The sequence below is a fragment of the Bos mutus genome, chromosome 5, assembly GCF_027580195.1.
Source record: "Bos mutus isolate GX-2022 chromosome 5, NWIPB_WYAK_1.1, whole genome shotgun sequence".
In the NCBI taxonomy this organism is placed as follows: Eukaryota; Metazoa; Chordata; class Mammalia; order Artiodactyla; family Bovidae; genus Bos; species Bos mutus.
In genome coordinates this window covers 40,153,722-40,177,753 of record NC_091621.1, presented here as the reverse complement: position 1 = coordinate 40,177,753, position 24,032 = coordinate 40,153,722, and the positions used below count along the sequence as shown (strand labels likewise).

Genomic DNA, 24,032 nt, shown 5'->3' with positions numbered 1-24,032 from the left:
TTGCCCACTGAACTAGATCACTTTGAAACAGGCTTCAATTTTTTCATCTATTTGAGTGTCTTCACCCAAACTTTTGTTGTTGTTGTTGTTGTTGAATTTTTATGACAGATTTTTTAAAAAATCAGTTGTGTAAATGCCTTGCTTTATAGCTAAGGATTGCTTGTATCAGAATATAAATCAGATTTTACATCTAAATGCATTCATCCAGAGGGGTTTACTTAAATACTCCTACATGCTAAAATTGTGCTAGGCAATCTTCTTGTCCCCAAGGAGCATCTAGACTCATCGTTAATATGAGACCAATGAATATGGGGTGGGTGGGAGGGAATGAAAACATAAAAAACATATGTAGTTTAGAATATAGGATGTGGATACAGGCTATACCTGCTAGATGGATTCAGAAAGGCAGGGAGCCTTTTCATTCTAGAGTTATCAGAAAAGACTCTCAGAGGGGCTTAAACATAGGGGGTCTTGAGAAATGTGTGAAATTTGGTCTTTCTACCTTCCAGATGGAGAAGATAGAAGCCATGGTTCCAAGGAGGGCATGGGACATATCAGGGGGTAAGACTGGCTTTCTCTGGCCAGAGGCTGGGGCTGGGGAAAGGCTCAGAGCTTAACGCAAGGACTTGAACAGGAAGCTTGAACAGGAAGACGGGATAGCAAGGAGGGCTTACAGCAGGTAGAGAAGTTGGAACCAGTGCTTTAAAACCTTCACCCACCTCCATCCATACAAAGTATGGATGTATTTCTTTAAACAATGTAAGCCCCTTCACTTTCCAGCCAGCACACTTGCACGGAAGTTAAATTCTGCACACTTGGAATTCAGGGCTTTATTCTGAGAAGCCTCAGAGCATGAGGGGGTGGAGAGAGAGGGAGAAGAAGCCCAGAGCCTCCTGTGAAGACTGAGGCCTGGGTGGGAAAAGCAGCTTCTAAGTGGCTTCAGCTTCAAGGAGGAAAGCGCTGCAGAAACCCCATCGCTGGGGAGGGGAGTACTGGTTAAGTCAAGCTCCAAATTCTGAGTTTTGTGAAAGTTTGCATTTCTGCCTAAAGTTCCTTGGGGGACCTTAAAATCCTCAGGGATAGAAAACCGTTTACTCAAGAGGAAGGAGGTCTGTTAGGGAACTTTTCCTCCCCGGTATTAATGGAGACACCTGGAGCCAAAAGACAGCACAGCTGAGCCCAGGGGAGAAGGCAGCATTTAGGCCAAGGTGAGATGAGGTGGGAAGTGAGGGCCAGGGGGCCAACTAGGAAATTCTGGCTTCTCCCCCGGCTCACAGAACTCGGTCCAGCTGGAGCGGCGTGCTTCCTCCCGGGCCAGGGCTGCAGCAGTGGCCGACCGTCCCTGGCCAGAGCTGCTCAACCCCCGCCGGCAGCGCCCACTCCCCCCAGGGACTACCGGACCCGGGCCAGGGACAGCAGACATCTAGGCTGAGCCTGGAACTAGACAGCCCCCGACCTCGGCAGCGCGCACGCTGTAGTCTCGCCTCACCCCACCCGCCACCCGTCTTCTGTGTCTCCTCGCGCCTTCTCCCCAGGCTCTGCGCCGGTCCTCCACACCTTCACACAGGTCTCGGTCTGTGCTGTAACACCGGCCCCATTCCCGGCGCTCGGCTCGGGTCAACGTCTGCTGAGCTTCCAGAGGAAGCTCATTCACCGCATAGTTGGATAGGGGAGGAGTTGGGGCGGGGGCGGGGGGCTCTGTAGTTCTGAACCTCCAGGTGGGAATCCAGGGGCCAGGTGCTCCAAGAAGGGGCTAAAAAATAGATCGGGACGACCCTCTCCCCCCCTCCCCCCCACCAAGCTTGGCCCTGCTTGCCAGTCTCCAAGATTTAGGACTCCTGATACTTCGTGGGCTCCCCTTGCGCCCTTCCCCTCGCCCGCAACCCAAGGACCCAATGCGATGCCCCTCTCTCCCTCCCCCTCTGCTTCTTTCTACCGCTTCCCCTCCTCCCTCCCGAGTCTTTTCCGTCCACGGTCTAGCGCTCGCGGCCTGAGCCTCTGCAAACACCCCAACCCCTCCAATCCGGGCAGAACTCCGAGGGGAGGGGCCGGAGGCCCCCCTTCCCGCCTGTGGTCGGAGAGGGCAGCGCCGCAGCCCGGGATGGGTGGGGGGTAGGTAGACAGGGGCCGTCTCTGCGCCCCGCCCGATCAGGCCACTCTGCACACTTAGGGTGGGGGGCGGGAAGCAGGGCTAGCGGAGAGGGGGGCTCCGGTCCGGGCAGGTGCGGGCTCTGGCTGGGCCCAGGCGGGCTCCGGGGGCGGGGTCTCAGGTTACAACCCCGCGGGGGGCCGGGGGCGGCCCGCGGTTTGGGCGAGTTCGCCAGCCTCGAGAGGGCCGGGCGCATATAACGGGCGCCTCGGCGGGGAGAAGACGCAGAGCGCTGCTGGGCTGCCGGGTCTCCTGCCTCCTCCTCCTGCTCCGAAGGCCTCCTGCATGAGGGCGCGGTAGAGACCCGGACCCACGCCGTGCTCCTGCCGCCTCGCTGCGCTCCGCCCGGGCCCGGCTCCGCCAGGCCCCGCGGTGAGCTATGATCCGCCTCGGGGCTCCCCAGACGCTGGTGCTGCTGACGCTGCTCGTCGCCGCTGTCCTTCGGTGTCACGGCCAGGATGTCCGTAAGTCGTCCACAGCCCCCGCCTGCCACCCTTCTGTGTCGACCCTCAGTATCCTCTTCCCTGGCCCTCTCGCGCTCTGGAGCCCGCGGGTCTGGGTTAGAGCGGCTCCGGGGTCAAGGCGCGCGGAGACGGATGCAGGATGCACAGAAGCTTATCGAGTGGAATTCTGCAAGTCAGGGGCTCTGTCCTAGCGTCCTCCCTGCGGGTGGTGGTTGGAGGCATTTGCCGGTCCTTGCGTTGCGCAGGAATATTAAAGAAGCAAAGCGTCAGGTCGGAAGTTTGAGCTTAGATTCAAGCGCGCTCTTTCACCAGCTTTGATAATTAAGCGCACAAGCACACTGCTTGCCTCACTCAAGTACTCAGGGTTCAGCAAAACAGGTTGTGGCCCATAGATCTTAGGAAAAGTAGGAGAGAAACAGCACGAGCGAAGAAGCGAGCAAGCGCCAAGGGGTTGAATTCCCAGTCGTGTCCAGGGGTCGGTATCTGGGGTTCAAAGGGAAGTTGGTTAGACAAAGGAGATGCTCTGAAACTAGTAGGCTGAAACCCGAGGCCGCGATGAAGGGCTTCAGAAAGACACCCTGAGATCTTAGCGCCCCTCGTGGGTTTTCTGCCCCTCATGGCTGGCCCAGGAGCAAGGTGCAGCCCGCTTGGCATCTCGGCTTTCCCCTTGCCTCTATAAGATACAGAAACTTCCCGCAGGAGAGGCCATCTGAAAGGCGATAACATTCCAACCAGACCTTGCTTTTGAAACGTCCGGGGAAATAGCGCCCCCTCCCCGCTGTCTTCCCCCCATCCGCCCCTTCCCGCCCGCCCCCCAGCCAGGTACTACAATGAGTTACTTTTATAAAAGTTTCTGGAACTAGCCGAGGCTCTGCCAGGAGTGAGTGAGCGAGTGTGTGTGTGTGTGTGTGTAGCAGAGGAGTGGGACACGGTTGGTCGATTGCTATAACAATTTCAACCGTATATAGTTAGAGATGGCAGTTTTACAATCTGGTCCAAAGACAGTTCGAACCGCACCTTTCCATCATCTCCTTTGGTAAAGTCCCACTGTCTGGGATTATATTTAGGACAAATGAAGCCTGGAAAGTGTATTAAGTAGAGAAGATTTTTTTTTCCACGTGTTTGGGCACGTTTCCGACGGCTGGGATTCCAGCCCTGTCTTTGTATGTTACAGATTGTAAATCAATCGCAGGGGAAATTTGGGGGGAAGGTATGGAAATCAAAAGTCCGTCTGCCGACGATTCTGTGCAGTCTCGCCTGCCACCAGGCTCTCTCTGGAGACAGTTTAGAAGGCTGCGGGGCCAGAAGGACTTTCCGTTTGTTAGGGTGGTCGACAGGGGCAGAACTGGAGCCCGGGCGCAGCTGCAAGGAGCCTCAGGCTGAAGATTTTGGCCAGGGGGTCGGGAGGTACACTAAGCTGGAGGCGCGCTCACGGCACTTGTTGGAATACGGTGTCTCTAAGGGGCCCCAGGTCGGATTGACTATATATTTGTCCTAAATTTGCACGTACACACTCACAAAAGCTGTCTTCTTGACTGATCTCTGCCATAGTGCGCAATGGAATTAGCTAGGTGACTCTCAAAATCCCCAAACTCTCCATCTGGTATTAGAGGCGCTCACTTAAGCGGCAGAGCGTTCTCAGCGCCGCAACTTTCCTAGGAGGGAATGAATTCCACAGCTCTTTGGGCCCAGATCTCCCAGTCGCTCCTCCCCCCACCCCCCTCCCCAAGGGCAGAGCACTGGAGCCGCTGGCTTTGCGCCCTAGCGCACCCTGGCCGGGTAACCCACTCCCCTGGGTCATTGGACCCAAAGACGTGACGTGGGGAAGGACGCAGTCTGCGTGGACGTCAGGAATGTCAGTAACCTAGGGCTCGGGCACGCCCCTCCTCCCCATCTTTCCACAAGTTTGAGAAGCTTATTGGCTGCTGCGTTTTTGACCCACATCTGCATTTCACAGCCCTCGTCTCTGAAAAGTGCCCCTCGGCTCGGGGGAGAGACCTCAATCCGTCTTTGTGAGGCTTGTTTGCGTTAGGAGATTGGCAGCGATGGCTTCCAGATGGGGCTGAAACGCTGCCCGTATTTATTTAAACTGATTCCTTGCGGAGACCTGTGAATCGGACTCTGTGTGTGCTCGAGAAAAGCCCCATTCATGAGAGGCAAGGTCCGGTGGGTTCTTCCGTACTCCCCGACCCCCTCTCCCACAATGCCCCCCTGTGCCCGCCCGCCGCCACCTCTCAGGCTCCAGCCCTGCGCGGAGCGGCCGCGAAGCAAAACAGTTCCCCAAAAGAGGTAACTTTTTAATTGGCCTGCTACAAAGAGTCGCTTATACGGCCCTGCGGTAATGAGGGGAACACGATCAGGCGCGCCGGGATGCTATCGGCAGCCGTTTCGAACAGCAATTATGGAGGTGCTGGGCTCCTCCGTCCACACCTAAGGGATCTGGTTACGGAGCTGGCTTCTTTCTGGGGCAGTCATTTAATCGCACTTTTCACCCTCTCAGTGTCCGTGGGCGAGCTGCGTCCAGAGCCGCAGCCACAAAGAGTCACCGTAGGGCTCTCACACCCAGCGCTGCCGGCCCCGCCCCTGCGCCCGCGCATCCCCGGACCGCCCTTCCGAGGGAAATCTGATCTGCCTCCTGGGTGAACCCCTTCGTCCAGCATTTTACTCTTTTCCCCCTACGGCCCCCCTGGCTGAGAGTGGGTTCTTCTTTAGTCCGGACCCCACCCCTCGCTTTCTGCAGCTCCACCTATTTTAGCAGTGGGTGTGGCCCAGCAATTTTGATACTCATGCTAGGATTTCCCGCCCCCCCACCCGCCACCCACCCCACCCCCCGTGATTATCTTGCCTAAAGGCTGAGTGGATTTTTTTTTTTTTCTAGTGGAAAAAAAAGGGGGGGAGGTTATCTTTCAGAGTCTCCTTAAAGACCAGGGGGCAGGCCCGTTTCTTTCTCCGTCCACCTGGTTTGTGGCCGTTTCCTATTATTCATCCCTTGCTGCCAGTGCTTTGACGATTCTAATGAGAAAAACAGCGCTGGGCGCTCCCTAGCACGTGGTGCGGGCTCTGCCACGCTTGGCCCTCTTCGGAGAGCTCTTGTCAGCACAGGCTTCGTTTGCAGGGTGAATTCCAGACGGCAGGGCGCTTATGGAGGGGGACTACTCCGTGCCTTTCTTTGTCTGCATTCTTGGAGGGGGCCGGGCCTAGACTGGCTACTCTTGGCCGGGACCAGGCATTCAAAGCCTCCTTCCATATCCCCTCTGTCACGTTGAGCCGTTGTCTTCAGATGGAAGCAGGGTCTCTCCAGAGGGGGCTCCAGCTGGAGGTCAGCACCCGCAGAGGGGTCTTTGGCCCTGCTTGCCTCCCAGGGCATTTTATCAGCCCTCGTGCGTTCTATCCAGGTGTATTGTTTGACTGGTCCAAACCCCCTCCCCAAATTGGTCCTAAGACTAATACTATTTAAAGAATGGGACAAGATGCTACCTCTAATAGCTCCTCCTTTCACACACCTCCACCCCCATATATCCACTTCTGGAGCCTGGCTGCTGATACAGTCTAATTTTTGTGGGTAGAATTTTCTCCACGCCTTCTGGATTTTAGCTGTCAGTTGTATTCAGCAGATCCCATAATTCCTAGAGGCAGGCAGAAGAAAGAAGGCCTCTGTCCCTGTGTTGAGGGTGGGGTGGGGTGTGGGCGTCTCTGCATTTTCCCCTCCCCTCTGTCTTTACAGTCCTGAGTACCCCAGTTCAGAGGCTCATCCTCCTGCTCCTACTCTGACTTGCCCATGACCCCCACATCATCATGTCTCCCCAATATGAGATGCATGAAGACAGTACTTCATCCTCAGTGCCCCCCCACCTTCCCTGCTGGGTCAGGATTTTCATTGGTGAATAGAGAGCAGAGTGCAAAGTGGACAATAATATTTGTTAACTACTTGGAAGAATGAATGATGTCTTAGAAAAAGTAACAAGTTCTCTATGTTGGGTGGCAGGAGTCCACACGCTTCAGCATTCGAATGATGTCAAGTTGACCTGCAACCTCTCTCTTTTTCTCTTCTGGCTCCTCATCCCCTCCTTCCCTTGGCTCTCTGCTTCCCCCGCCCCACCCTCGGTGCAGAGAAGGCTGGCAGCTGTGTGCAGGACGGGCAGAGGTATAATGATAAGGATGTGTGGAAGCCCGAGCCCTGCCGGATCTGTGTCTGTGACACTGGGACTGTCCTCTGCGACGACATAATCTGTGAAGACATGAAAGACTGCCTCAGCCCCGAGACCCCCTTCGGAGAGTGCTGCCCCATCTGCTCAGCTGACCTCCCCACTGCCAGTGGTCGTAATTTATTTATTTCCTGTTCCACATAAATAAATTACTTGCAGGGGCAGCAAATGCCCTGCCATGGATGCCAGTCATCTCTGTGAAGCAGAGGGACTGGTTATCCATGGCACCCCAGCAGCTGAGGCTGAAGGGAAAGGCGACTTCTCGCTTGCAGGATGGCACTGAGTGAGCCTGACACACCAGAGGGGTCCTTCCTCACCTGAAACCTCCAGAAAATATGCTCCTAAGACCTGGAGGACAGAGGGGACTCCACACAAGCGTCCTCACTGTGAGCACCTCTGCAAAGTCCTTGAGCCACAGTGGAGATCCAGTGCTCCTTCTGGCCAAAACATGGATTCATTCTCCCTCTATTGCCCACACCTTGGCTTCTTTGTAGAAGGCCTCCAAACATATGGTCTTCAATGTGGAGCAAGCTCTGCTGGCCAATGGGGCGACAGAAAGGGCAGGACCGCTTTTGAAAAATACGGAGCATTGGTGGCAGTTTCCTTTTGGTTTTGCCTCTGTTGGTATTGACTGCCAATTAAGAAGCAAGTTCCTAGCAGAAGGAAGAGCTGGGGTCTGGGAGTTCTAGTGGTGAAGAGCGGAGCTGGGCCCGGGACAGAGCCCCAGGTGCCTACACTCTGGAGCTGGGGCTGGTGAATGTGTGGGTGTGCAGGTGACCCCTCCCCAGCTCTGGAACCCATGCCCTATCCCCCTGAAGGGGGATGGGGACACACATCTAGGCCTTTTGGGTGGCCCTCAGCATTTTCTTCCTGATCAAGCAGAGAAGACAGTTGAAAAGGAAGCGAGCAGTTGCCTTTCCTTAACACTTCACCCACCATGGAAAGCTGCTTGGGGAAGCCGCTTTGATAGCCCACTGCCCCAGATCATTTCTGAGGGGGCCTATGTGAGTGAAGCGTTGATCACCTTTACTATTTCGCTGCTACAAATGGGGGAGGGGTTATTGATTCGGGGGGCACTGGCTCCAATGCCCTCTGTAACTTCTGTGCTCTGCTGTTTTTTTGTGCTTGCTTCATGGAGACCCAGCTTGAATGTAAGACCTTTCTAAATACCTAACTCTTCCTCTGGGGTGGGGGATGTGTTGCGGGGTGCTTGGGCTATGGGAGGGTCTCCTTACCCTCTGGGGAAGAGAAGAAACTGAACTTCTCCGTTTCTCAGTTTTGGGTGCTTTCTCTCCTGGTGGCTGATAGACCTTGAGTTCTTTGTATTCTTTTTGGCCCCTGCACGCTGATTGGCTTTCAATAACAAATTCTGGGTCATCTCTGTTCCTCTTGGGACCTCAGCAACTCCAGACCCCAGTGAAACCTAACACCCCAACAGAAGGCTTCAGTGGAGTAGCAGGAAGCTACCTCCTTGCCTGGTTGTGTCCCTTTCTATGATCCCTTCACGAAAGTTTGAATGACAAGAAGTTGTACTTATCCATTTCATGACTCTTACATTTTCCTTCTCTATTTCTTCCATTTGCAGGGCAACCAGGACCAAAGGTGAGGATTTTTGTTGTTGTTGTTTGCTTTTTTTTTTTCCCACTTTATATTTTCTTCATTAAAAGCAATGCTGTGCTCATTCAGCATGTGGTTTTTAGGCATCAACAAAAGATCTGTTTCAGTGGGCACCTTGATGCAGGGGCTACTGTTTTGTACTGGAGGCTTGGTGAGCTTGCTTGACTCAATCCTGACAATGTTTCATATTTCAGGGACAGAAAGGAGAACCTGGAGATATCAAGGACGTGAGTACACTTTCTACTCCCATGTTGCATCGACTTTTCTAACTGGGTCATTTCCTTGAGGTCTCTTCTAACTTGCCGTTTTGTGGGTGTCTCTCTCACAGATCGTAGGACCCAAGGGACCTCCTGGACCTCAGGTAAGAAAGAGAGAAACCCCGTTTTCATGCTTTTCTTGAGTTATTGATCAGCAGACTCTCCCGGTCTTGCTGTTGTCTCAATATTTTCTTCACTTTCAGGGACCCGCAGGTGAACAAGGACCCAGAGGTGATCGTGGTGACAAAGGTGAAAAAGTGAGTAGAGAAACAATGCTGTGTGACCCTTGTGGACTCCCCAGGTTCTCTAAGGACCCCCCAAATGCCTCAAGGGCACCACATAGACAGATGGGTCTTGTATACATGCTGCTTCACACTGGGGCCTCTTTCTCTTTCTGCCAAGGGTGCTCCTGGACCTCGTGGCAGAGATGGAGAGCCTGGGACCCCTGGAAACCCTGGCCCCCCTGGTCCTCCCGGCCCCCCCGGCCCCCCTGGCCTCGGTGGAGTAAGTATCCTTATGTCCCCTTCCTCCAGGCTGTCCCTCCAGAAATGTGGCTTCTAAATTGCTAGTCACGCTCACCTGGCTATCTCCCAGGGCTGCCAGAAGTGTGTCCACAGCCTGTCTTGAACATGGACTTCTCCCTCAGGCCTGTAATTTAGTGGAATCACACAGTGGGCATGAGACTGTGGCGCTAAGGACTGACTTTGTTCACTCACTGGCTTTCTGTAAAGAAAGTCTTCAGTTACCTGGCTTCCTGGCATCTCTACTGTGTGGCTGGTCCTTGGGAGTGGGTGTAGGGGTTGGAGGAGAGGATGACTGGGCACTTGCGGTTCCCTGGAAGAAGAGTGACCACTGTCCTTGGAAGACATTGAAGCTTCATCTTTGCCAAGTACATTCCAAGCAACTATTTATTCTCATGAAAGAGCCCCACTGAGTAAAGGTGTGTGGCTAAAGTTGTTTTTGGAATCAGACCAGTCAACAAATTATATTATTGCCCGGTTTTTGCAAGTTTGCCATTTTGATGTTTGCTATGATTTAAATTTTTAAACTTGAATGGCTCATAGATGCCTACTATATTTTCTGCTAAAATATTTCAAGACTGTTGATTTTAGTGTTTTTCTGGGCATTAAGGTCTTAGAAAAGAAAAAAAAAGAACCTTTAAAAGTGATATTTTAGTTATAGTTTTCAATTTATGTGAAATAACATATTTGATATTTTAGAATTAAAACTTACAAAATGAACTGCAAGTAATGGATACTCTTCCAAGTAACACTTCATCTCCCAGGGAAATGGTTATGCCACTGTCATCTAATAAGCCATTTCCAAAACTTTTTTTTAGGAATCATTAGTGTTTCTGATCAATGCTAGATTAGTCTTCAACAGAGTTTTTTTCTATACAGATATAGCTTACCTAGCCATGTAGGAAAAGCATGTAGCCTCTCAAGCTTTTAATGTTGTTGGGTTTATTTGCAGAACTTTGCTGCCCAGATGGCTGGTGGATTTGATGAGAAGGCTGGTGGCGCCCAGATGGGAGTAATGCAGGGACCAATGGTAAGAAAAGGCACCAGTTCTTCGCAGCCAAAATGGCAAGAGGTGGCCCTCAGCAGAGCCAGGGACTCTGACAACCTCACTTTAGAGATAATTACTTGGAGCGGCCCTTCCCCATCAGTTACATAACCTCCCATTTAGCTAGCCCAGAGCATTTGGTTTTTAATGGCGATGGATGCCAGTTTTAATGATGCGCTGGAGTGACTAAGAAGAATGAGGATGGAGAGAGGCATATAGGCTGATCTGTCAGAAGGCCAGTTGCTATTGCTCTTGGAATGAGAACTGAAGAATGCAGACAGCAGCCACTGTTCTCCAGCATCCACAAGACTTCCAGCAGGAAATCTCAGCCCCGCAGCTCCCACTTGGCACATGCTAAATGAAACTCAGACTTTAGTAAACATGGCTGCTGTCCAGGGGAAAGCAAGGCCAGCTTCTCTGTCCAAATGGTACCTATAAATAAAAATAGAATGTTGCAAGGGGAGAGGGAAATGAGAGGGAGCAGCCCCTGCCGGCCCCCTGCTCACAGAGTAACTCCTTGTCCTTTGTCTGGACTGTTGGCTGGGAGGCGGCAGCACCGTGGAGGCCGAGGGTGAAGCCTTTCCAGTAAAGCTCCTCATTTTCTGTTCCAATGCAGGGCCCCATGGGACCTCGGGGACCCCCAGGCCCTGCTGGTGCTCCCGTAAGTATTGGGTTTTTCCTTTTGGAAAGTGGGGACACAGATGCTTTCAAGCTCTCTGATGTCCGTTCTGGGGGGCCAACCTGGTGTCCTCACTTTACTTTTTAGGGACCTCAAGGATTTCAAGGCAACCCTGGTGAACCTGGTGAACCCGGTGTTTCTGTGAGTGCTGGTGCTGGCCCTGCCCTCTTGGGGGAACCTTCCCGCGATGTGCCATTCACACCCTAGTCCTGTCGCCTTCCGGGCTCTGCCCAGTGCTTTCTACAGTGGAGGGCTCAAAGGAAGCTCAGATGTCCCGTCTTAGCTCTGGGGGAACTGACAGGGAGCCAGATGAGGCAGGAACCACCCAGGATTCTGTCATGTCAGTCCTTTTCCTGGGTCACCCCTGCTGGCCTGTGCTGTCCACTGCCTCCCGCTATGATCTGCTCTGCGCCTGTGCTCTGTCTCGGCACAAACTGGGTTCCTCCATCTTTTTTTCCTTTTAGATGAACTAGCTTCCAAAAGCTATAATCCCTGGGTTTCGCCCACTGATTTGGTGTCTTCCTCCCTCCAACCATCTCTTAAGCTCGCTTATTTTGTTTGTAGGGTCCCATGGGCCCCCGTGGTCCTCCTGGCCCCCCTGGGAAACCTGGTGATGATGTGAGTACACCTGAGTCAATCAAGTGGCTGCCTCACTTGAAAGGGCCTGGAGAGAGGGGGTGCTGGGCGGTGATGGGCGGATGCACCCTCGACTGGGCCCAGGGGGCGGGGCTTGTCAGGCAGAGACTCAGACACTGCACTGTCTACATTTCCACTGGCAACTTAGCTTGCAAGTGCCTTTGGGGACAACTTTGGACCCACTGGGAAGGGAAATAATTAAAACATCATTAGCTCCAGGAAGGGAAATTGAGAAGTGAGAGAAGGGAGAGGGAAAACACAAGGGGAAAGATGCAGAGAAGGGAAAACAAAAGAGAAACACTCAACAGCCCAAGATTATCTTAATTGTAAATGAGTTGGGGAAAGCTCAGGCTGAGTCAGGATGTCTGCAAGGGATGTAAACGAAGGGGAGAGAGGAGAACTGGCGCTGAAGCTGCTCGTGAGAATCCCATTAGGCAGTGAACATCTCTGAGGTTAGGGAACACAGGCTGGTCAGCAGCGCCTGTGAGAGGAGACAGTGAGCCCACCAGGGGAGGCTGGAGGCTGTGGGGGGCAGAGGAGCTTGCCCAGGGCACAGGCAGGGAAGACATTCAGGGAAGTCTGGGACCTACAGGGGTGGGGGGAGATGAGGAAGCCGGTGGGCAAAGGCACGGCAGGCTGGGAGGAGTGATGACATGCTGGAGTGCCCCAGTGATGCTAACGTGTCTTCTGAGGAAGCTGAGGTACATCTCTCTCCCTTCAGGGTGAAGCTGGAAAGCCTGGAAAATCTGGCGAGAGAGGACCTCCTGGCCCTCAGGTAAAACCCACCTTTCCCAGTCGCTAGTCTCGTTCCCAGCGTCTCTGTCCTTGAAACAAACGCAGTGGCCTCCCACCCAGCTCATCCAGCTCTGATAGCTCGCTCCTGAAGTTCCAGCGGTCCCCACATACATCATGCTTTCATGCTGACGACCATGTCTCTGATCCTAGCACAGGCTAGGGGCATCCGAGGGGGCTGGCAAATGTTCACACCCACTTTGCCTAAGCCGGGGTGAGGCACAGAGAGGGGGATTCTGGGAGTGACCGAAAGATGTTCCTGGTGCCGGGCTTCCCCTGCTTCCTGGCCACCCAGGGACCTGGCTCCAAGGCCTCTCCCATCAGCCCAAGGCCGCCTTTACCTGGTTCTGCTCAGTGCTCTGAACATCTCTGCTTTGGATTGCAGGGTGCTCGTGGTTTCCCAGGAACCCCAGGCCTTCCTGGTGTCAAAGGTCACAGAGTAAGTATCATAGGGGGAGAGTGCTGGAAGAAAAAAGATTGACCAAGGGAGAAAAAAGTCTTGGTGGGGCGGACATGAATCGTCCTCTTCAGCTTCCCCAGAAGTGTGATTGAAAGTCTTCTCTTGTTCCGTAGGGTTACCCAGGTCTAGATGGTGCTAAGGGAGAAGCTGGTGCTCCAGGTGTGAAGGTAAGGACCAAGCAGCACGTGGGCATGGGGGACGGACGATGAGGAGATGCTGCTGAGCTCAGTGGAGTTAGGACGTCTGAACAGCTTGGGTTAGGAACACCCAGCACTACAACCTAATGAATGAGCAGCAGGTCTGGAGAGCTCCGGGAATTGTCCCTCATGGAACTAAAGCTTGGAGGTGTCGGTGCTAGCTGAGATGACCAGAGCGTCCGGCTTCCTCCATGGGAATTGTCTTGCGGGCTGGCAGAGGGGGCCCTGCTCGCTGACCCTCCGCATCTTTTTTCCAGGGTGAGAGTGGTTCCCCAGGTGAGAACGGTTCTCCAGGCCCAATGGTGAGTATGAGCACCACCCCCTGGAGGGCCTCCAGACACTCTTGAGACACCTTCTAAAGCCCAGCAGATGGCGCCACTGTAGATGCCACCGCTCCCTTTGGGCAAAGTAGATACTCAGTTTTGTAGATTGATTCGATTATGAGCAAAAAGTAAAGTGTGTCAAGTGGATGGTTTGTGCAAGGGCTCACCAGCATTTCTTTGAAATAACCCTGGTAACACACTGAAGGTGTGCTTCAATTTTTACAAATTCTGTTTATTTTCAACATTTGGGGGAGTTCGTCTATTGCAAGGAACAAGATGTGCCTATAACAGGGCTCCTAATAGGTAACAATGGGAGCACCTGTGTGTCCTGCCACGGCAGAGAAACCTTTGGTGTGATAGGAGGGTCCTGAATCAGGAAGGCGGGACCAGGGGCGTCCACACCTTTGCCTCCTGGGGGCTACTGGCTCCCTCCCTTCCAGTGTCCATGAAGGGCCTGCAGGTTAAGTGATGGGGCCGAGCGGTCCTTAAACCAACTCATGCTTGTGCCTCTTGGTGTGTGTTCCAGGGTCCCCGCGGCTTGCCTGGTGAGAGAGGACGGACTGGCCCTGCCGGCGCTGCAGTGAGTAACTGACAAGACCCAGAGCTACCATTTGCCCAGCTCTTTGGAGTTCACGAGGCACTTGTATTCAGGGTTATTTCACCTGACCCTCAAAGCAACCCCACGATGTGTAGACAGTATCATCCTCCTGTGAGGATTCACTCTGAGTGTGCCTGTCACAGATCCTCAGGCTGGGTCTGCACAGTCGGAGGACTGGGGGGTGGGGGGAGGCCATGGGAGAGCTGGCGTGTGAGGACAAGAGTCTCTTTAACCAGTCTCGATTATTCAGGTAATCCCTCGACAGTCTCACCCACTCCCCAGTCAATCCTGTTTGAATTTATGGACAGACTTTAGTTGGCTATAGTACTGTGTTCCTTTTAGTTCTTTCTGCTCACTTAGATGCTGCTCTAGAAAAGTGTATCAGTCTAGGGTCAACTCACATACTTTACATTACTGCACTGCTGGTGACACTGTGATACACCAGTGGCCACCACTTCACGGGCACGTCCTCTGTTTGATACCCAGACGCATTGTCTTATCCAGCCTTCCCTCAAATCCTGCCAGGCGGATTCTGTTGTCCTCCCCCTTTTAGAGGAGAAGAAACTGAGGCACTGAATGGCTAACTAGCCTAAGACAAGCCGTGATCTGCAGCCTCGGACTCTGGTGGCCTCGCGTTAATGGGGGAGTTAAGAGCGTGGGGATTTGTAGCAGTGGAGGGTGTAGGTGTTTAGCTCTGATCCCTTAGCAATAGAGAGCCCTTGTGGGCGCCTGCTCAGGCGAGTGATGCGATGAAAGCTGTGTTTAAGAAAGATTATGCTCTCTGTTGATTTCACACCCCAGCCACCCAGGCTCTGAGGCCCCTCCTCGTGGGTCCTTGCAGGACCGGCCAAAGTAAATCAGCTTCCCTCCGTTGTGCTGCTGTCCAGATAATGTATCTGTTTTGGCAGCAATTTCCCTCAGAAGCAGATCAGTGAAATAGCATGCAGTCTCAACCCCCATTTGTCAGCCAAAGCAGTTGAAGTGGCTTGTCCCCAGGTCACTTTGTGTGAGGGGATTAGAGAGCCCCGGGCCTGCCAAGAAGCACCGTGATTGCTACAGATTGTCCAGACCTGGCTTGTGCCTTTTTGGCCAGGCTTGGAGTCATGGGGGCCACACTCCATGAGGGGCACAGATGCCCTGCACCCCTGTTCTCCTTCCTCCTCCCTCGGCCCCGTTTCTTACTTCTCCTTGCTGACTCCTGTCCCTGCGGTAGTCAGACCGGCAGGGTGTGCATAGGATTTGGCATGGAGGAGTGACAGCGTCACACAGCTCCCGGTGCAGGCCTGGTGTCCAGGCCTGACCAGGGGCTGGGCTGGGCTGTGGTCACGTGCCTCCCACCGTGGGCCAGATGGTGCCCACTCCCCAGTTTCCTGCAGGCAGGGGGAGCCCTTGATGCCTGTCCAACTTTGGCCTCTTGGGCAGCACCACACTCCCCTTGCTCACAAGCAGCCCAGGCCTCTCCTCTGGCTGACCCCTGGAGGGAGGGTGCTTTGCGAAGCAGCCAGCCCAGAAGGGGCTCTGGCCAGTGCTGAGGGTTTATGTTCCCTGTGACATTTTCTTCTGTTAAATCTTCTCCTGCTTCCCTGGTTAATGCCAACCGGGAGAGTCTCAGTCATGAGAAATGGACCACAGCCAGGAGAAAGACTTGAGTCTTATTTAAAACAGGAGCTCCCCCTAAAGCATCCTTCTTCAGCTTCCCAGGAGAGGCAGAGGCAGGCGGGCGGGGCTCAGCTGAGGTCTTCCAGGACCAGGTGCCCGGCCCAGCTCCACCCGGCCTAATGATTCCCAGGACCCGGAGGGGCCTCGAGAAAGAGACCCTGGAGGTGCTCACCCTCAAAGTGCATGGCCTATAGAGGAAGAGCCGGCAGCCTTGCTGTCTGTGAAAGAAGTCTCAGGACAAATTCGGTCCTCAGGCTGTGCCCGGCGCCCTGTCCCCATCGCCAGGCTTCTTCCTGGGCTGGTAGCAGATGCAGTGCAGCTTCTCTGTGTTCCATGGAAGCAGGCTGTTCTGTGGGTTGGGGATGGGGACACAGATCCAAGAGTTGACCAAGGAGATTAACCGAGTCCTGAAAGAGCTTTCTGCTGCAACAGGCAGGAAGAACTGAGTCAGAATCGATGCTTGGCTGTTTCATTTTCACTGAGTCTTTCAATGATAACATGGCCTTGAATTTGGGGATATTTGGGGTCTAAGTGGAAATTTAAGAAATGATGGAGTAGCTGGAAAATTACCCAAGTTCTCTGAGGTTGAGAGCAAGCCCACTGCAGGCCCAGTTCTCAAAGCCACCACAGAGGGTCCTGGGGCTGCTTCCCCCTGCAGCGCACGCCTGCCAGCCTCCTGCTCAGCCCTGGGGCACCGTGAGAGGGACTGGACATGTGGGTGGCTCCCATAACGGCTGCTTCCTTCTCGCTCACAGGGTGCTCGAGGCAATGACGGTCAGCCAGGCCCTGCAGGGCCTCCGGTAAGTGCACTTCACCCCCGGTAGGTCTACCTGAGTCCCAGTCAGCCACCCAGCGAAGTGGCAGTGTTTACTCAGTATCCAGGCCACGTTCTGGATTCTCCCAGAAAAAGAGGAACAACTTTTCATTACTGAGGGGGTATGTTGGTAACAAGCTTTGAAGCAGTGGTTCATTTTTCTCAGCTACACTTTTGGTAGTTTTTCTGGGGATGGGTAGAGAGGGAGGTGAAAGAACGACTTGCTTCTCACCATGTATATAGTCAGAAACTATATACTGCATCAGAAATGCAGTTTCCCCAAGCCAGGCTTGGGGACACTGGCAGTGGGGACAATTTTCATCCAGGGACTTTTGGCCACAGTGGGTATAGAGCAATATCAGTACAAAGGTGGGAAGGCAGGGGAGGTGAGGGGGTGGCTTGCTTTGGAGGCTAGAGATAGTCTGCCCAGACTGGGCCTTCACCTCTGCATCTGCTTGCTTCCTCCAGGGTCCTGTGGGTCCTGCTGGCGGTCCTGGCTTTCCTGGTGCTCCTGGTGCCAAGGTGCGTGTCCTGCTTATCGAGTCAGGACCCCCCCTTTCCCCATAACCCTTGCTGACTGCCCCCACCAGATGATCCACCTTCCCTTTGGAGGAGTGTCCCCCACCCCTTGCCCCACCCCTTGCCCCACTGCTGCTCTCCGTGGAAGCAAGGAAATAGCCAGGCATTTTGCAGAGTCACCAGCTGGAAGGGAAAGTAAGACAGAATGATAAAAAGCTGGAGATACAGTTACAGCTTCAGAGTGGGACAAGGCAGAAAAAGATGGGGGGACCCCTGAGACCTGGGAGGGGACCGAAGATCAGGAAACTGAAGAAAAAAGGCAAAGCTCAGCTGACTTAGATCCGAAGAGAGTTGGAGGGAAGTGAGAGCAGAGATGGTTCCATCCTTCCCTCTCATCCCTGCTTCATCTTGGGGGGGCAGAGCTTGTCTCTCCCAAACCGTGTTAATAGAGTTCTTCCAAGGATTAATAGAGGCCAGTGGGAGGCCAGCCAGTTCAGGCAAAGGCCCCTGTGGCCCAGGAGGGATTCCAACACACGTGCGTCCCTGGGAATTCTCTCCTGGTGCGGCCAGGAGATGAATAAGGAGCCTCCATGTGGTCACTGGCATCAGGTTGCTTTTCCCCTTCGGGGGGTTTCCATGGCAACCAGACAGTGTCTGAGGCCCCAGGAGCTGGGTGAAGGAGACCCATTGTGAAGAGGGACAGCGGAAGGTGAGGGGGCCTGACCTTTAGAAAATAATAATTACAAAAGTAAAACAAGAATGTTCTGAGAAGAAACCTGAGGAGGCTGTGCCCTCCCTCCAGGTCAGCAGTCCTCCCCAGGGACTCCGCCATCCAGAGAGCCCAGCTCACAGCCAGCTGTATCTTTCAGGAAAAAATGAAAGTAAAAGCAAAGGCCATTTGGGAAAAGTAGTGTTGGGGTGCTGGTCCCCCAGCTTGCCTTTTGCCCTGGCTTGCTGGCTTCCTTCAAACAGGCTTGACTCAGAGCCTGGTTCACATTAGCCAGATACAAGCCCAGTGGCGCCCCAAGCTGAGATGTTCAAGAGCCTCAATAAAAGACAAAATAGGTGGGGAAGGGGAGGTAAAGGTGCCTACCCATCTCAGCCATCTGTCCATCATCCCACAAAGCTGGACTGGCAGGCTGCCCAGCTCAGGCTTTTCTGATGAGTGCTTAGGGAACCAGCACAAAGCCCAGCCTGTAACATGAACCTGTGTGCCTGCTCGTGGCGGCCACCAAGGAGGGGGGAGATGGAGAGTAGAGTAGGGCAGGGAGAAAGTCATCAGGTCAGCGGGCCCAGCCAGGTAGCCTGCATGGGAACCCTTTTTGGAATGTGCACAGCTTGTCCTGAACTGTTGCCCACGGGGTCTGTGTCCCACTGACCTGTCCTCACCGCATCCTTCCCTGCCTCTTTCCAGGGTGAAGCTGGCCCCACCGGTGCTCGAGGTCCCGAAGGCGCCCAGGGTCCTCGCGGTGAACCGGGTACTCCTGGGTCCCCTGGGCCAGCTGGTGCTGCTGTGAGTGTCTTTTGCCTGAAGGGTCTGGGGTCTGAGGCCTTGGCACACTTGACTCTCTGCTGAGGCCCCTGGCGTCTCAATCATCACACCTTCCTTCTGGCTCAATGCCTGCCACCCCCCACCAGTCTCTAGAGACACATCTCCCTCCATCACCCATCCTCCCTTGAAGTGTCTCGCAGGGTCCCACCTGGAACGGACCAGGGGCCTAGGAGCACGATGTGGGGTGGAGATGTATTCTTCACTGCTTATCTTATAACGACACTGTCTCCTTTTTCAGGGCAACCCTGGAACTGATGGAATCCCTGGAGCCAAGGGATCTGCTGTGAGTGCTGCCCTCGGACTCAGCTCCTCCAGGTGGGGTCAGTCCCTCCTCGCGCCCCCCTCCTAATGCCCTTCTCTCTGCTCATGCTGACAGGGTGCCCCTGGCATTGCTGGTGCTCCCGGCTTCCCTGGACCCCGTGGTCCACCCGGCCCTCAAGGTGCAACTGGTCCTCTGGGCCCAAAAGGTCAAACGGTAAGATCCAGTGAACCCCGAGTCCCACCCACAGCCCCAGAGTCAAACCTGCCACCCCTACCTCCTGTGCCCACAGAGTCCTCTAGTGGGCTGCCTTTAAGGTGGGGTGGCGGAGGACTTCTAGGGCCGTGGGGAGAACGGAGTGTAAGAACCTGCTTTTCTCCTTTGTTAAGGGTGAGCCTGGTATTGCTGGCTTCAAAGGCGAACAAGGCCCCAAGGGAGAACCGGTGAGTACCTGGCTGCCACCCCTGGCCCACTGCCCACCTCCGCAGCAGGCGTGTCCCCTACCCTGGGCCCTCTGAGGGTGTACCCAGAGATGAGATGTGACAGAGAAGCTGATGCAGTCTCAGCTGTCATCTTCGGCTTGACCAGCTTGACTGCCACTTCTCACCCAGCTGATCCTTTGTGACCTCACTTCCCCAGGTCCCCCAGCCCTGAAACAGCAGTCATAGCCACCTCCTCCTCATGTCAGGCCTGTGCTTGCCCCAGGGGCAGGCAAAGACTCACCCTGTTTCTCTGCTATGCTGGTTCTCAGGGCCCTGCTGGTCCCCAAGGAGCCCCTGGTCCTGCTGGTGAAGAAGGGAAAAGAGGTGCCCGTGGAGAACCTGGTGGTGCTGGGCCCGCCGGTCCCCCTGGAGAAAGAGTAAGTGGGCCAGGAGTCTTTCCCCACGCTCATTGGGTATGCCCTGGAGATACAAGTTGAGTTCCTGTGGCTCTGGGTCTTTGCCAAGTCTGTGGACCTCATGTACCTTTTCTCCATCCACCTCCACACTCCTTAGTTCCCTCACCCCTGGGTGACATGAAGCAGTGGGAGTTCCTTTCCAAAAGGTGGGGGCAGGCCCAAGAAGTTAATCTCTCAGAATCTCGCGCCTGGAGCTTCCCAGGTGGCGCGAGTGGTAAAGACACGGGTTCGATCCCTGGGTCAGGAAGATCCCCTGCAGGAGGGCATGGCAACCCACTCCAGTATTCTTGCCTGGAGAATCGCCACGGACAGAGAAGCCTGGCAGGCTACAGTCCATAGGGTTGCAGAGTCAGACACGACTGAAGTGACTTAGTAGGCATGCATGCACATAGCTTCTGCTCTGCAGAGACTGCGGTAGGAGGGTTGGTGGGATGGACACCTGGATCCTGACTAGGCTCTCTGCAGCCACAATTGGGTCAAGGGCCTCTTTAACTCATTGCCTCTCCCCTCTACTTCTTCCTAGGGCGCTCCTGGAAACCGTGGTTTCCCAGGTCAGGATGGTCTGGCAGGTCCCAAGGTGAGCAGGGGAACAGGGACTGGGCCCACCCATCACCAGTCAAATGGCTTTCTGCTGACCCGCTGCCTCCTCTTGTATAGGGAGCCCCTGGAGAGCGAGGACCCAGTGGCCTCGCTGGTCCCAAAGGCGCCAACGGTGACCCTGGCCGTCCCGGAGAGCCTGGCCTTCCTGGAGCCCGGGTAGGTAGCAGGGATGCTTCTGTTTTTAGCTTCCAACTCTGAGAAGACTCCTCACGCCCTACCCGACCTGGTCCCTCCAACTCTGTGCTGACACCCATCCCCTTCTCTCTCCTAAACAAAGGGTCTCACTGGTCGCCCTGGTGATGCTGGTCCTCAAGGCAAAGTTGGTCCTTCCGTAAGTCCATCTTCTGGGGTCACTGGGAGAGGTTGGGGGGTACTCCTGGGGAGGCAGGTAGGAAGAGAGACAGGGTGGGGGCAGCCTGTGAATTTTGAGAATTGGGGAGGGGAATGGATGGGATGGTAGGCCTGTGGCCAGGTGTGGCCTATGCAGTGGCTGCAAGTTCTAAAAATGCCACCTCTTGTGCATTCGGGCCTTCTTTTGGGGAAGACAAAGCCTGATGTGCGCTTTCAGGAACAAAACTTCTAAGCTAAGCAGTGCCTTGTCACTGATGAGTCCCGTGTGTGATGTGGGCTGCCGGTTGCGACCTTGGTCAATCCTACATGCTGTTTGTCTGGCCGGTGACCTGCCCTGAGCCTGCGCTCAGTAGATGGACAAATGTGGTCTCGTGTTCATGTGCTGAGAATGGTGTCCTCTCTTTCAGGGAGCCCCTGGTGAAGACGGTCGCCCTGGACCCCCAGGTCCTCAGGGGGCTCGTGGGCAGCCTGGTGTCATGGGTTTCCCTGGCCCCAAAGGTGCCAATGTAAGTAATCACCTGTCCTTCCGTTTCCTTCCACATGGTGCCGCTACCTCCCTGCCCCTGGGGAAAGGGCTGGTTCCCAGAGTTAACCCAAGGGCTGTGATGAGCGAGATCCATGGTGTTCTGGGTGGCTTGGACCTCCACACCCCAAGGAGTGCCTGTGATCAGGGGAATCCCAGGGCTCTTTAGAGCCCTCAGAACATCTCAGCCATGACACCGATCCCCGGGTCAGCGCTATCAGCTCACACCTCTGAGCATAAGAGAGGCGCTGATCCTCGACTTTAGCCTTTGCTGTCCATCAGGCAGTGGCCCCATGCCCCGATCTCCCCCCCGGCCATACCCCTACTCCCACCAAAGCCCTCCACCTCATGGCCCTGCCCTCTTTCTTCCAGGGTGAGCCTGGCAAAGCTGGTGAGAAAGGACTGCCTGGTGCTCCTGGTCTGAGAGTAAGTGCCTCCCCACTGCCCACCCCTGGGTGTTTGTTGCTCCCTGTGGGGAGGGAGCATCCCTGTGGCATGCTCCTGGGACCCCTGGTTGCAGCATGATGCCCATGGCTGAGCCTGTGCTGCTCTGGGCCCTGTGGGAGTCCACCCCAGGAGACTTTGGTGGCTGACAGCATCCAGGGAGGTGGAGAAGGCTCTTATGCTGAGGACTGAGGGAAAAGAGGGGGGTAGGAAGGGAGGGTGGAGAAATGGAGTTCAGGCAGAGGATTGGCTGGAAACTCTGGGCCACGTAGTGCACCCGCCCGGTGCTGGGGTCTGCAGAACTGGAGGAGTGTATCATGATAGCGCCCCTCTCTCTCCCCACTAGGGTCTTCCTGGCAAAGATGGTGAGACAGGTGCTGCAGGCCCCCCTGGACCCGCTGTAAGTACCCGCCCAGCCTCTCCAGGTAGCCTGTGGGCAGGGGCTTGGGGCGGCGGAGGTGGGTGGGGGGTGATGGAGCTGACAGATGTGGATCTGGGCTGATCCAGCACCCCGACCCAGCCTGAGCAGAGGCAGTGTGGACCCCGCCTGGTGGTCTGGGGTGCGGGTCACTCACTGGTGGGAGAACAGTGGGCAGTGAGGGTGGTGTTGCCTGCCGTGGGTGCCCCCTGGCCCCTCTAACCCTGGATGTGGCATCCAGGCTCTCCAGAAGCTGGCTCAGCTCACCATTGTCTTCCTCTGCAGGGACCAGCTGGTGAACGAGGCGAGCAGGGTGCTCCTGGGCCATCTGGGTTCCAGGTAGGCGGCTGGACCAGCTTCCTATTTATTCTCTGTCCAGGGCTCTGGGGTGGCAGCAGCGCCCCCTCAGTGGGGGCCAGGGGATGGGTCTTCCTGCACCCCAGCTTTTGCCCTGTGCTGGCCTCCCCAGAGGGTAGGGCAGCAACCTAACTCCTTTCCTAACTAAGTCACCTTGGCTTCTAGGGACTTCCTGGCCCTCCCGGCCCCCCAGGTGAAGGTGGAAAACCAGGTGACCAGGTGAGTATGGGGTCCTGTGAATCTGCAGCGTGTTTAAGTGGGAAGGTCTATTCTGATGCCCAGGAGGCAAGGGCGGGAGGGGGAACAAGGAGCTCAGTGAGGCAGAGAGTGTCTGGGTCCCGCAGCCCAGCTCGCCACAGTCTGAGCTCCGCTCCGGGGCAGAAAAACCTTGCTCTCTTACATTCTTCTTTGATCTTCAGGGTGTTCCTGGTGAAGCTGGAGCTCCCGGCCTCGTGGGTCCCAGGGTGAGTGTCCTGTTGGCCATTCCCAAGTGGCTTCTCTGAGCGGTTCTGCCTGCCTGTCCCAGCAGAACCGCAGCCCCAGGTCCTGCCCCACCACCGTGCCCCCCAAGCCAGCTCCGCTCCTATCTCCCTGCTTCTCCCTGGCTCTCTGTCCTCTTCCGGCCTCTGCCTGACTGTTCCGTGGTGTCTCCACTCCAGGGTGAACGAGGTTTCCCAGGAGAACGTGGCTCCCCCGGTTCCCAGGGCCTCCAGGGGGCCCGCGGTCTCCCCGGCACTCCTGGCACTGATGGTCCCAAAGTAAGTGAGATGGGTGTGGTCCTCTGGGTGGAAGGGGACAGGGCTTGGGGGATGAAGGTGGAAGGCGGGAGGGATGGAGGGTGAGACCCAAAGGGGTCTAGGCAGAGGAAGAAGGGGAGGAAAGGGGGCTTGGGGCGCCCAGAGGAGGAGCTGCCCATCACAGAGGCCTCTCCCCAACAGGGCGCAGCTGGCCCAGCTGGCCCCCCTGGGGCTCAGGGCCCTCCAGGTCTGCAGGGCATGCCCGGTGAGAGGGGAGCAGCTGGTATCGCCGGACCCAAGGGAGACAGGGTGAGTACCGGGCTGAGCAGGCCTCCCCGCAACTCCCTCCTGCTCCCCACAGTACCCAGTCACCCCCTTGAAGAACTTGGAGGCTCCTCTATGGCTCTCTGTTTGACCTTTAGTGACATCATCCGCTGACACATCCCTCCATCTCACTTCTCTTACTGCTCGTCACCCACCCTGAGACCACAGCAAACCCCTCTTGGCCAGGCTCTGAGCCCCGCCTGGAGCCCATTCAGGGAGGACACTGTGCTGGCAAAGCGGATCTTGGAGTGCCTCCCTGAGGTGGCCCGTTTTCTGTATTCCACAGGGTGATGTTGGTGAGAAAGGCCCCGAGGGCGCCCCCGGGAAGGACGGTGGACGAGTAAGTGGATGCTGGTGGCAGGCTCCCTGGGGTTGGGATGGGGATGGATGCAGGGATCCCATGCACTCAGGGACAGAGGGGCCGTGTGTGAGCGTGGTCCCTGGCCCCATGTTCAGTTGTGTGGGTTGGGCATCTGCAGGGACTTCCCTGTCAACACTGGGACCCTGGGGTGAGAGGGCGTTCTGGGGGCCATGGAAGGATACACCAAGGGCCCCTGGATGTGGGCGCCCCAGGCTCCCTGCTGGGCACCGCGTCCCTGGCTGCCTCTCCCGGCCCCTCACTCGGCCTTCTCTT

At 55.5% G+C, this 24,032-nt stretch overlaps 1 protein-coding gene across 1 annotated transcript in view; it reads left to right on the top strand.

Moving 5' to 3' along the window:
* Nucleotides 1-2,316: 2,316 nt before the first annotated feature.
* COL2A1 (collagen type II alpha 1 chain) overlaps nucleotides 2,317-24,032 on the top strand; it is a 30,134-nt gene continuing 8,418 nt past the window's right edge. Inside the window, exons 1-35 of the mRNA XM_070369970.1 lie at nucleotides 2,317-2,613; nucleotides 6,724-6,930; nucleotides 8,404-8,420; nucleotides 8,630-8,662; nucleotides 8,764-8,796; nucleotides 8,896-8,949; nucleotides 9,095-9,196; nucleotides 10,166-10,243; nucleotides 10,875-10,919; nucleotides 11,025-11,078; nucleotides 11,502-11,555; nucleotides 12,295-12,348; nucleotides 12,751-12,804; nucleotides 12,939-12,992; nucleotides 13,280-13,324; nucleotides 13,872-13,925; nucleotides 16,358-16,402; nucleotides 16,885-16,938; nucleotides 18,350-18,448; nucleotides 18,726-18,770; nucleotides 18,864-18,962; nucleotides 19,136-19,189; nucleotides 19,498-19,605; nucleotides 20,168-20,221; nucleotides 20,302-20,400; nucleotides 20,522-20,575; nucleotides 21,003-21,101; nucleotides 21,491-21,544; nucleotides 21,909-21,962; nucleotides 22,266-22,319; nucleotides 22,503-22,556; nucleotides 22,757-22,801; nucleotides 22,997-23,095; nucleotides 23,276-23,383; nucleotides 23,685-23,738. Of these exons, the coding sequence (XP_070226071.1) occupies nucleotides 2,529-2,613; nucleotides 6,724-6,930; nucleotides 8,404-8,420; nucleotides 8,630-8,662; nucleotides 8,764-8,796; nucleotides 8,896-8,949; nucleotides 9,095-9,196; nucleotides 10,166-10,243; nucleotides 10,875-10,919; nucleotides 11,025-11,078; nucleotides 11,502-11,555; nucleotides 12,295-12,348; nucleotides 12,751-12,804; nucleotides 12,939-12,992; nucleotides 13,280-13,324; nucleotides 13,872-13,925; nucleotides 16,358-16,402; nucleotides 16,885-16,938; nucleotides 18,350-18,448; nucleotides 18,726-18,770; nucleotides 18,864-18,962; nucleotides 19,136-19,189; nucleotides 19,498-19,605; nucleotides 20,168-20,221; nucleotides 20,302-20,400; nucleotides 20,522-20,575; nucleotides 21,003-21,101; nucleotides 21,491-21,544; nucleotides 21,909-21,962; nucleotides 22,266-22,319; nucleotides 22,503-22,556; nucleotides 22,757-22,801; nucleotides 22,997-23,095; nucleotides 23,276-23,383; nucleotides 23,685-23,738 (2,355 nt within the window). The 5' untranslated portion in view covers nucleotides 2,317-2,528. The remainder of the gene's footprint in view (nucleotides 2,614-6,723; nucleotides 6,931-8,403; nucleotides 8,421-8,629; nucleotides 8,663-8,763; nucleotides 8,797-8,895; nucleotides 8,950-9,094; nucleotides 9,197-10,165; nucleotides 10,244-10,874; nucleotides 10,920-11,024; nucleotides 11,079-11,501; nucleotides 11,556-12,294; nucleotides 12,349-12,750; nucleotides 12,805-12,938; nucleotides 12,993-13,279; nucleotides 13,325-13,871; nucleotides 13,926-16,357; nucleotides 16,403-16,884; nucleotides 16,939-18,349; nucleotides 18,449-18,725; nucleotides 18,771-18,863; nucleotides 18,963-19,135; nucleotides 19,190-19,497; nucleotides 19,606-20,167; nucleotides 20,222-20,301; nucleotides 20,401-20,521; nucleotides 20,576-21,002; nucleotides 21,102-21,490; nucleotides 21,545-21,908; nucleotides 21,963-22,265; nucleotides 22,320-22,502; nucleotides 22,557-22,756; nucleotides 22,802-22,996; nucleotides 23,096-23,275; nucleotides 23,384-23,684; nucleotides 23,739-24,032) is intronic.